Source organism: Rousettus aegyptiacus, unplaced genomic scaffold (genome assembly GCF_014176215.1).
Source record: "Rousettus aegyptiacus isolate mRouAeg1 unplaced genomic scaffold, mRouAeg1.p scaffold_m13_p_2, whole genome shotgun sequence".
Taxonomy (NCBI): Eukaryota; Metazoa; Chordata; class Mammalia; order Chiroptera; family Pteropodidae; genus Rousettus; species Rousettus aegyptiacus.
In genome coordinates this window covers 155,293,857-155,305,897 of record NW_023416295.1, presented here as the reverse complement: position 1 = coordinate 155,305,897, position 12,041 = coordinate 155,293,857, and the positions used below count along the sequence as shown (strand labels likewise).

The 12,041-nt window shown below is 35.5% G+C and overlaps 1 protein-coding gene across 11 annotated transcripts in view; it reads left to right on the top strand.

Annotated features, from left to right (window-relative positions):
* RIMKLB (ribosomal modification protein rimK like family member B) overlaps positions 1-12,041 on the top strand; it is a 91,937-nt gene that overhangs the window by 62,941 nt on the left and 16,955 nt on the right. For 9 of the 11 annotated variants that reach the window (XM_036237126.1, XM_036237125.1, XM_036237130.1 and 6 more), the window contains one exon: positions 5,785-6,016. In XM_036237126.1, coding sequence (XP_036093019.1) covers positions 5,842-6,016 — 175 coding nt within the window. In that variant the 5' untranslated portion in view covers positions 5,785-5,841. The remainder of the gene's footprint in view (positions 1-5,784; positions 6,017-12,041) is intronic. The other 2 variants (XM_036237131.1, XM_036237127.1) reach the window with 1 other exon arrangement.

Here is a 12,041-nt window from a genome sequence, read left to right as displayed (position 1 = left end):
TATTCTCTTATTTTTCACCCATAATCATGTATATAGCTTTTTAAAAAGGTATAGGAAGGAGAGTGGATATGTCATGTAAATTTTGAGAAATTGGATGTTTGGTCTGATTTGAGGCACCATCTTTCGCGTATAAAGAGGGTACCATGAGGACTGTTATACATTTCTTTTCTGTGCCTGGTGTAGTCAGTTTTGATTAATATCCAGCCTTCTGCTGCTGCGTTCACAGCATTCCAGTCTACCTTCATTCAAGCTGATGTAGTAAAGAAAATGACATTTTATAAACTTGGAACACAAAAACAGTAATATTATTTTAGGTGGCATCTTAGCTAAAGGATATTATTTATATAGGAACTACCTGGTTTCAAAGGGATATTCTTTTGTCATCATTTATTGATGAACATTATTAGTGGGTAATGGAGTAACTGGAATAAAACTTATTTGGGTGTTTCTGAAACTCTTCTGAGCTTTTCATCTTAATGTTTATTTTTTGTACCTTTAATAAGATGTAAAAATATCACCCCCGCTTTTGTCTCTCTTACATTTATTCCTATTATTTCTCATTTCTAACAGCAAGTTAAATCTACTTCTGACAGACTTTTGGATAGAGTAAAGAAACGGAAAGAGGGTAAACTGTCATATACCAAATTATGTGTTTTGTTTAGGGGAGCAGTTGGAAAGAATTGGTGATAGTAGTACTCACTGAGAGAAAAAGCTTTGGTATACAGATTCTTGCTTAAAAGCTGAAGTATCACAAAGTTGGAGTTAAAAGGTACAATTTTATTAAGTCATGTGACATGAGAGTGTGCGTGCACAAGCTGTTAATTTTAGGGAATTGGCTAGTGCTATTGTGGGACTGGCAAATTTGAAACCTGTAGGACTGGCTAGTTGGCTGGTAACTCAGGCAGAGTTTCTCTGAGAAATCTCAATTTTGCTCTTTAGACCTTCAGCTGATTGGATGAGGCCCACCCACATTATAGAGGCTAATCTCCTTTACTCAAAACCAATTGATTGTAGATCTTAATCACATTTACAAAATGTATTTCAAAGCAACATGTAGACTGTTATTTGACCAAACAGTTGGGCACCATTGTCTAGCTAAGTTGACACACAAAATTTAACCGTCACAATGGGAAATCCAGGTGTTGTAGCATGTTTGTGGTAACTAAAAATAAAAATTCATATTTTTACTTTCTCAACCGAGGTAGTAGTGGCGGCCATTAATTAGGGATGCCTAAGGGCACATAGAAATATGATCTGAAATTCAGGTTAGAGCTGCTGGTGAGAGAGATTCCGGTTTCAATGATAATTGTTGAAACCTGGCTGAGGATGACATTTCTAGAGAAAGGAGAGAAGGGTTTAAGAATGAAGCCCTAGAGGATTATGTACAGAAGGAAAGCTGTGAGGGAAAAAAGTCACAGAAAAGGAGACTGAAGGAGTGTACAACTCAAGACACACGTGTTATTTTTTTCTATAAACCTTATCCAACTTCTGTATTTCATATCCAAGACAGAATGATGTCATTGAAAGCATTCTCTAGGAGTTGCCAAATGGAGTAAATTTTGTTTGTGTATTATTATTTCATTTTTTTCCTCTACCCTTTATTCTTTTTCAGTCTTTTGATTCTGACTTCATATGCTGTTTCTTATCTGGAATAAAGAATTTTCCTAATAGTAAGAGGTACCTGAATAATCTTCAGATGGTAGATTGTGATTTTTTTACCAGAATAATTATTGTTGTGAAAGGGCCTCACAAGAAAAGTGAATCACTTTATGATTCACATTTAATTAGCCTTACCTAGACTATTCGAAGATGACAGTGACTTTTTTAATGGTGTGCCTATCCAGAAGTTTGCATGGGAAAACTTTCTCTAATATGAAAGGAAATTCTCTTTGAATTTCTCTTCATTTCAAAAAAATCTACGTTAGTAGTTATTAATAGTTTTTATTTGGTATCTGATATTTACACATACATTGTTTTCCTTGATACTTGGGAAATAGAGGGTGGAAATTAGTTGATCTGAGTTTACATTCTAAGAGGAGAAATACTGTATTGTATATGTAGATATTTGCAAATACTCTATTTACCTTACACTATTGGATAACACTTTTTAAGAAAACTTAGACATACTTGATTGAAAGCTTTCTTATGGTACATACAACGTTTTATGTAGTCGATCTCCACTTTGTTCACAGTAACTCAGTGAGTCGTACTTGAGTTTTTTTAATGCTCAAGACAACTCAATTGCTGCTGTTGGCATTGGTTTGTTTTCTTTCGGGATCAAGGTGGATAGTTTCATATAAAATCTTATTTTTAATTCCTCGTCTGGCAATTCTTTCCTGTATTCTTAGTTTTGCATAATTATACCTACATCATGGAACCAGCATCCTAAAGTACCCAGGATAAATCCTCCCACGCCAACATCACATGATCTTCTAATTCTGTCTTCCCTCTTGCCAGGTGCCCTGGTGCTGCAGGGCTCTGTTATGGTGGCCATGTGGAAGAGTCGGTGCCTTCATTCCCACCCTCAATAAGCTCTTCTTGTACAGATAACTTTTTGGGTAACCAAACCTACTCCTTTAAATGTCAGAGGGAAAAAAAGGAACCATTTTATTTTACACGGGACTCTTTATTAAAATAGTGACTGTAATTTGAATTTTTTTCCCCTTAAGACTCAGGACTATCATTTTGGTGTACTTTTGGGCTCCTGGACAACATAAATTTATTGTTTGCTTTTGACTTCTTAGAAACTTTTTTGTTTTTCTTTTTTCCTTTATGTTAATGGGAAAAAGGGAAGAGTAGATGTTTTAAAATAGTAGGGGAGGAGGAGGCCATCAGAGTAGGTGCAGATCTGCTGGTCCCTTTCAAGCCCTCAGCCCCACAGGAAGGTATTGCTGGCCAGGCCATGAGGGTGGTGGTAGGGATGGGGGATGATGCAGAGCCTCTTGCCTTTGGGGTTGGAGAGTCTTCATATGACCATTTCTTGGATATGGTTAGATATGAATCCCAATGGAGTAGCCTTAAAAAGTTAAGCAGCCACTGCAGCAGCAGCCCTGGGCACCAAGGATGGCCAGCCCCGAGTCCTCCTGTGGAAACAGGAGTGGCCATTGGGTGGAGAGGTTGTGCCCTCTAATTCCCGGTCAATAAACTGGTCTCTGGACAGGTGTCACTTGGAGATACCAGCACCATTGCAACCATAATTAATAAGCTGAAGGTCATTAAGAATCAAATGTGCTCTTTACAAACTGGGGATGCCATCTACTTGGTATACTGAAATAATGAGTTGGAACACAGTGTAGCATATTTCTATGATCTTTACATGAAAAGCAAGTCATAACAAAAATCTTTTGAAGCTGATAAAAATGTATTCCATATAACTTAAAGATGCCTCGTTTCCAGGTGAGGTGAAGTCCCTTGAGATCCTGCCATGTTGCCTGCCACTTAGGTGGGCTTTGAGAAACCATAGCCATTGAAACTAATGTTGCTCCTCTTCAGCAGCACAGCCTGTACCTCTTTCATAGAGTCGTCTTTTGCAGGGCAAGAGCATTCCTCCAGTTCTAGGTCCAGGGTGCGGGCATCCCTTCTGAAAGATTGTGGTTCAGTTTTGGCAAGTGATATTTCTAGATTGTCTTCAACTCTCCCAGACAGAAGGAATGTCATTTTCCTTGTTCATACCCCATCTAGAGAATTTGGAGCCGATTAAAAAGAAAAAGGAGATGGAGGTCCTAAACCGAACCTGCAGTTTGCTGCATACCGGTGTAGAAACACCCAAACTTTATGTGGCTATGAAGCCAGATGAGATAGAGACGCTCATGTGCATCTCAGAAGTTGCTGCATGCCTGTGTGGGATGGCAGTCCCGGAGTGCTTTCGCTATCCCAGCAAAAAATCACTGGAAACACCATGTTGTGTTGCCGTGGTGACCTGGGCTTTTTCTGAGAGCTGACATATCAGTATTGGCAGAATGTTTCTGCTTCTCAGTTGCCAGTGGCTGTAACATCCCATCCTGATTTCTATTGGGGCCCCAACTGCTGTGCTCATGCAATGTTGTTTTATACAATGAAATTCAGTCATATTGGTGAATAGACAATATTCAAGAACTAAGTGTCAGGGAAGACATTGAGATGGCTTCACAATGTCAAGAAAAAGGTGTTTCAAAAACTTCCCAAATATAAACGTTTTATAAAGGCATTTTTACAGTTCTTGCAAGGGAAATGGAAATCTCTACATTAGGTACTGTGGTGTGACTTTTGTGGAGCTTTTCCTTCTAAGAGTGAGACCCTTCCTAGTGGCCTGGGAGACCCTGTAAGGCCACATCCCATCTTCCTATTGTGTAAGTTGAATTATTACCATATCTAGCCTAGGGCTTGAGTGAGTGTGTTCTTACCCTATCTGTGCAGCAAGGGCATAGAGGGCCAGGAGGCTCTGGGCATCCCCTTTGCTGGTTACTTAGGTCTCGCCCTGATGCATTACCACAGCTGAGAGTACCCCCCCCCCCCCTTGCTTTTCCACAGCTACAAGCCCCATTCCTGCTTTCCTGTTTATCTCCCACATTGTTTTTATTCCTTCCCTGCTTTCCAGTGACTGATGCTTTGAGGCCAGGGGTCTTGAGGCAGGCATGGCAGGCCAAGGTTTGGGGTGTGTATGTAGGGTGGGGTGCCTGTGTTCCATAATATTCTGGTCTTAACCACTTTGGGCATCTGTGGAGCATGCCCTTCTGGCTGAGACCCTGGGGAGTGCATGAGTGGTACATTAGGGGCAAGTTCCAGCTGGGAGATGGTGGAAGCTGGCTGTCAAATCAGTATGGCTGTTTCTTCCTCTAGTCCTTGCCCTTGTCCTTTCCATCTGTTAGTTTGCCATGTCATCTGAAATAATAATGGGAATTTTATTTTTGAAAAAAAATTCTTTTGTTGAAATCACCTGTTAACGTTTGTTAGTAAGGCATAACATTTCACTGCTTCTCAGGAAAATGAATTTCAGCTGTTATCTTGCTCACGCTATATATAAACTCTGAGAAGCAAAACTCTATTTGTGGAAGAAAGCCCTTTTTTGCATTCTAGTAAACAAACTGTGTTTGTTTTAAAATCTATTTAAAGAAAGAATGAAAACACTAAGAAAGAGCATGCTGTCCTGACTGAAATACACAAATTTTAATGAAAGGACTTGGACATTTATTTGGCTATTTAAAGTTGTTTTTCCACATTCTCAAATTATTTACTTTGATTAAAGTTACTGTAAATGACTTCAGTGTTAATGCTCATCTAGCATTTTGTTTTACATACCTGTAAATGTTTATAATAAAATACACATATAACAAAAAAAAGGAAGAAAATTGAATTAAAAATACAGGTACTTCAATATATATGATCAGAGTTTGTAGTAATGGGAGAGCTATGGGAATATATTGATTAGTTTCATCTTTTATATCAAGAAGAGATTTGCATTTTGGGGGAGAGGTAAATCAGTTGAATGTCGATCAGATTAAAGTATATTTATATATAACATATAATATATGGAATGATATTGAAAGCTTCTGATAAGTGACCTCTTGTAATTATAAAACTGCAGTGCTAGCTTATTCAGTAGAAAATGAAAAAATCTAACTTCAGGGGAGGTTATCACTTTCCGTGTTTCTAGTGGTATAAAAATTTTTAATTTGAAGGCAAGGGAAAAAGTAATGCTCTTATTACCCTGTTTCTATAGTTAGTATATAATCAGCATCTATTTGTGTAACAGCCAGAAATTAAGTAGATTTCTTGATTTGTATGTGTATTTTCTCTTCCATCTAGAAAGAGTTTACATTCAGGAGGAAATAATCCAGGAAAAGGAAGAACAGACAGATCAAGATGTGTAGCTCTGTGGCTGCCAAGTTGTGGTTTTTGACAGATCGTCGAATCAGGGAAGATTATCCCCAGAAAGAGATCTTACGCGCATTGAAGGCCAAATGTTGTGAGGAGGAACTGGATTTTAGGGCTGTGGTAATGGATGAGGTGGTGCTGACAATCGAGCAGGGAAACCTAGGTAAGTCTGTGCTAACTAATGTTTTGGATTTTTACTTAGAATATGGTGAATCTGCATGTTTTGGGAATAATTAGGACAAAGGAATTGTTAATAACTTTATCATACTAAGTATTATCTAATCTTAAGAAATGGAAACACCAGTATTTATTAAACCCTTTATAGTATTATTTAGGAAATAGTTGGGAGGGAAATCAAAGACAACCTAGTAGTTTTCTTCCATTATTATTGTCCTCTAGTTTTAAAATACCTTGTTTACAAGGTGCTTCTCTGGGTTATTGTAACCAATGAGGGGAGGGTCATTTTAGTAATTTAATCAAAATTTATATGTGATTCTTACTGTTTTTTTCTTTATGTAAAATATTTTGTGCATAGAGTATAAAATACTAATACAATTATTTTTTAATGGACAAAAGTGTTCTAATGACTCAACTGGAGGCATTTTTAGTATTTTCTGATATTTCACATTTGTTTTAGGATTACAAAGAAATATCTTGGGATTGTATAGAAATTTTTTAGGACTAACTTTCAGGAATCTTTACACCTTTGCTTTGTAACAATTATTACTTGTTACAGCTAAATTGGTTATTTCTGGTAGGGTGGCATATAAGTGGAATTTTTGATTAATTTTCAGAGAATACTTAATGGGTTAGCAATAGTATTGGGTTAGGACATAAGGTAAACATTTAAAATACTTTCTAGATCACTTACTTGCTTTGTGACTGGAATCATAATGAGGCTATATATTTTAATTTCCTCATCAATAAAATGGAGACAGGTGGCTATTGTGAGAATTAATATTCAAAGTACAAATCTTCTGTTGTTAAGTAATTTCATTCACAGGCTGGTTAATAGACCAGTATCTTGCCTGATTAATAACACAATACCAGAGATTTAAGTAAGTAGAATCTCTTTGGAAACATTCACTCTTTAACATCTATTTATTTCATTCTTAGTACCTTTCAACAAGTTATTGTTGCTTTTGAAATAAATGCTTTAGAAATGTTTCTAATTTGTTTCACTTGAGTGAATAACTATTTACTACTTTTATAAAATAGACACTTTTTTTTTCAGTCCAGCTCTCTCTTTTTTTAATATATATGGCTAGGTCCAATGCATATATCTTGTCTTATATATCAACACATATATCCTAGTATGCATTTTTCTATTTGTGCAAAAAACATTGGGAATTTGCTAGGGATTGCATTGAATCCGTAGATTGCTTTGTGTTCAATTCATGAACATGAATATTATTTATTCTTTCATTTCTTTCAGCAATGTTTTATAGTTTTGTACAAGTATTTCACCTTCTCGGCTAAGTTAATTCCTAAGTATTTTATTCTTTTTTGTTGCTATTGTAAATGGAATTGTTTTTGTAATTTCCTTTTTAGATTGTACACTGTTTGTGTATAGAAATGCAACTGATTTTTGTGTGTTGACATTTTATCTGCTACTTTGCCGAATTTATTCTAACAGTTATTTTTTAGAGTCTTTAGTGTTTTCTCCACATACGGTCAAATTATCTGCAAAAAGCAATACGTTTCTAATTTCGGTGCTTTTTATTTCTTTTTCTTGCCCAGTTGCTCTGGCAAGAACATCTAGTATGTTAAATAAAAGCGGCGAAGGAGTAGGCATCCTTGCCTTATTCCTGATTTAGAGGAAAAGCTTTTCAGCCTTTCACCATTGAGTATGATGTTTGCTGTAGGATTTTCACATATGGGTTTTATTATGTGGAGATGGTTTTTTTCTAATCCTGTTTTGTTGAGATTTTTATCATTAAAGGGTGTTAAATTTTGTCAGATACTTTTTCTGCATCATTAGAGGGGATCGAAGTTGCCCCCTTAATTCGGTTTTCATATGGTTTTCATATGTTGAATTAATTATCCTTGCATTTTAGGAATAAGTATCTCTTGGTCATGGTGATCCTTTTAATATGATGCTGAATTCTGTTTGATCATAGTTTGTCGAGGATCTTGCATTGATGTTCATAGGGGATACTTGAATGTTTTTGTCTAGTTTTGATATCAGGGTTATGCTGTCTTCACAGAATGAGTTAGGAAGTGTTCCTTCTTCTCTTTTTGGGAAGAGTTCGAGAAAGATTTGTATTGGTTCTTTAAATGTTTGGTAGAATTCACCAGTGAAGCCATCAGATAAGCTGTTCCTCATTCATTGGGGGTCATTCTGGCTTTTTGGTACTTCTTTTCCATTGTTGTATAAGTAGACAAACTCATCCCTTTGTTATTTAACAAAGTTATTTAATATAATTAGAACATTTTAATTTAGTCTGGACATTTTTATTAAATATTCCCTCGGTTATTTCCTGTAAATTGTGAAGGGAAGAAAAGTGAACAGTTTGAGAGCACTTACTATATACAAAGCATAGTGCTAGGCACCCTAGCTACATATGTCTTTTTTCTTTTTTAAAATACTAATAGCTTTATATCTTTTTATTATACAAATGACACAAACAGTATTAAAACATAAACGTGAAAGCAAATATCATCTGAATATCCCTTTTCCTCCTGTTGTTAAAGTTAGAGAACTTTGATTATTTTAGTCTGCATACTAAATCAGTCCTCATTTTTGTTATTAATTCTTCAGTGAGATACTTGAATTAAATTTATCTTCTCTCCAGCACCAAGTGATTATGTCTGTCTTATTAGAGTTTGTCCTTTTCCAAAGTAATTCAGGAAAGTGAAGAAATAGGGTTAGTTGTACCTCTAATGCTTTAAACTTTCACATTTAGGGATCAAATTGTTCTTGGAAGTGGCTATAGTTTTATATATGATGTTGAGTATTGTAAATTAGAGTATAGCTGTATGAATAAAAGTTACTGTGAAATTACAGGTAGTAGAAATGAAATTAACTTTAGGAAATGTGACATTCTTGCAAAAAAGTAAGCAAGTTCTTATGTAAATGCCATGTCAAAATAATTCCCTTCATTATTTATTATTCCAAAGCTTTTAGTTTTTACTTATTAATACTTTACTTAAATTATATGGTTAAATAAATTATATATTTTTATTTATATTTACTTATAGCTATATGGATAAAGTTTTATATCATGCAGTTGCGATAGCTAAAAGTTGGGTAGAGTCAATATTTGTCTTTAACCTGGAGCTACTGTTAAAAAGTTTACCCTTTTTCAAAATGTACAGAGAGGCTGGACATTTAAAAGAAGCTTTGCATACATTACCAAGTTGCTTTGCTTCCTCTCTCCCCTCTTCTACAGTACTCTGTTGCTAGAAGACTGCAATAAATTTTTAGAGCTGGCTTCATTAACAAAAATTTAGATTATGTATTTCCTCACTTCTATATAGCTTTTCTTTACCATTTTAGTAAAGATTGTTATTTTATGGGTAAAGAGAATATAATTAGGTTGGATATAGTATTTTGACTTTTAATTTTCAAATCACATTAAAATAGTAAGAAATCATAAAAACAGGCTTTCATGTTAAATTAGCAAAACAGAAGAGTATCTTCTAATACTGAGTCTAATGCTGAGTTCTTATGCATCAAATATTAAATAAAGCAGATATGTTCAATCAGGGGTTGAGGACAAAAGTCCTCTTGCCAGCAACCTACCCACCCTTCCTTCGTAAACTGAAAGTAGTTGAAAGCCACTACCAGTTATTAATGACGTACCATGTGCCAGTCATTAAGTACTTTACATGCATCCCCCACTCACTCCAACCCTTCATCCTCCTCAAAACCTCTCAGGTGGGCTAGGATTTTATCCTAAGGTTCAGAGTACTTAAAGAAGGTGCTCAGCAGATATTTTTGAATGGATAAATAGATGAGTCCCTTAAGGATATTTTGTCTTTTTGTTTATCAATTTCATGAAGTGTTTCTCCTGAGCCAGTTTTTTTTAACTCTATAGAAAAGCTAAAGAAAGTGCATTCAATAATGTAGAGATTAAATGTCAGCATTTATAAAATCCAAAGAGGTGAATTATATTAGCTGGTGGCATCATAGTTCTCTAAATCTGATGTTTTATATCCTTTTGCCAGTTTTTGGGATAGTTGGTTATCTTGATCTCAGATTTTGTATTTTTTAAAGGTACTTATAAAAAAAGCTAGTCATTACTTTCAATAAAAAATGCTTTAAAAATGGATAGCTATAATGATTGGTTGGTTGCTTGCTTTCTCTTTTCCTCTTCTCTTTATTTTTTGAAAATTTATTCAATTTCTTTGAACTAAAAAAAAACCCTTCACCCATTTTCTCTCTTTTTAAAACACATGACTGTCAGCTGCAGTGGGACAATCCTCAGTGATAATGAGCACACTGTTACAATAGTCTTCCTTTTGTTTCTTTCTGTATCACTGATAAAGGTCTGGAGAAAGTGTTTTATTCCTCATCATTACCAAACAGACTTAGAATTGAAGAGAAAAATTTTGTCTATCCCTGGGATTAATAGCTAGATAAGTTGGAAACACATTAGAGGGGAAAAGGCTTACTGAGAGTGTTAAAGAGGGATATTTTGATAGGAAACACAAAATATATCTTGTTAGGAAGCAGCCAAACAGATACGAAAGGCATTTATAATATTCTTATAAGAATGGATTCGTAGAGTGACATTTGCAGAGTGTCCAGGAGATCAGCAGCAGAGTCGTAAGAGATGTCACTTTGCCTGTTTTGGCTCACATTCATTTGTACCTGCCCTTCTTTCCAGCCTTGCATCACCTGCTAGCCTAAAATAACAAAGTGTTTGTTTCTGTTACTGGATTTCTGTTACCGTTATTGGATTTCTTTCCATCCTTGAGAATACACGCGTAGTGTACTATTTAGATCTGACTGCGCCTTGGGTAAAGTATTCTGTACTCACATTTTCTGGTGGCAGCAGATAGGTGGTTCGTATTGGTGATACAGACTGAGCACTGGACAGTTTCATTGCCTTCCTTATCCGTTTTCTTAAAAAGAGCAAAAACTGTCTCTAGTTAGGGAAATGAGAAGAGAATGTAATAATAGTTGAATTTTCTCTTGATAGTATCTCTTCCTGATCACTCAAAACTTAACCTTTGTGTTACCTTTGTTATATTTAATGAATTTGATCGTTCTCCCCTGATAATACTGTCTTATCTTTTATAATAGTACTTAAAACTAGATTTCCCTAGTTTTTTGACTGATTTTTCTTCAGGTTTTTGTTGGCTTTTGAGATCCACCAAATCTTTGTTCTAGGTTTCTCTATTTTTTCCTTTTGTTTGTCAGCCTATATACCCTAATTTCTTTAGCTATTACATCTTGGGCTGATTCCCATAAATAAACACACACTCCATACTACCAATATGAATTATGTAAACATATACGTAATAGTTCCAATTCATATTTAACCTATTACAGAGTAGTTCTACTTTGTCTTTATGTTATTACCAAAATCTTTTATATTTAGATCCAAATTTAGCATCTTCTGTGCCTTCTGGCTTCCCTTTTTAACTTTCCCATTTTCCATATCCTAGTCTTTTCACTTCTAATATCATTACCAGGTTTTTTTTCCAATTAAAAAATATGCTTTAGACTTCTTGAGTGGATGTTGAGGCAAGGCAAATGTAGGATTGCAGAGATTGCTGCTGCTGATCTCAAGATGCCTATAGCAGCACCGTGAATGGTTATGAGAATGCCTAAGGCTGCAGGCAAAACCCATGTCTGCTGATGACCACATACCCACCCAAAGCTGCCTCTGGAGAATGATTTCCATTTCTCTTTCACCTTTAAGTTTTTGTGTAATTGTCTCTCGTTGATGGATTCTCTAACCAGAATTCTTTTGGTAAGGAAACGTGGGGAATGTTTTTAGCCCCAGCCATACAGGGAGTGGGTGGTATGTGGTGAGTGGTATCAACAGCTAATATTTAGCACAAACCGTCAGTTCTCTCAGTCAGAACAGATATAAACTCTAGCTCAGAATTTGTGGATCCACAAATTTCACTTTTGAGTTTTTACTTTAAGGAAATAGAATCATTATTTTGAAGATATACAGGGAACCCCAAGTTCATTGCAGCAATTTTTACTATAGCTAAGACATGGAAAAAAC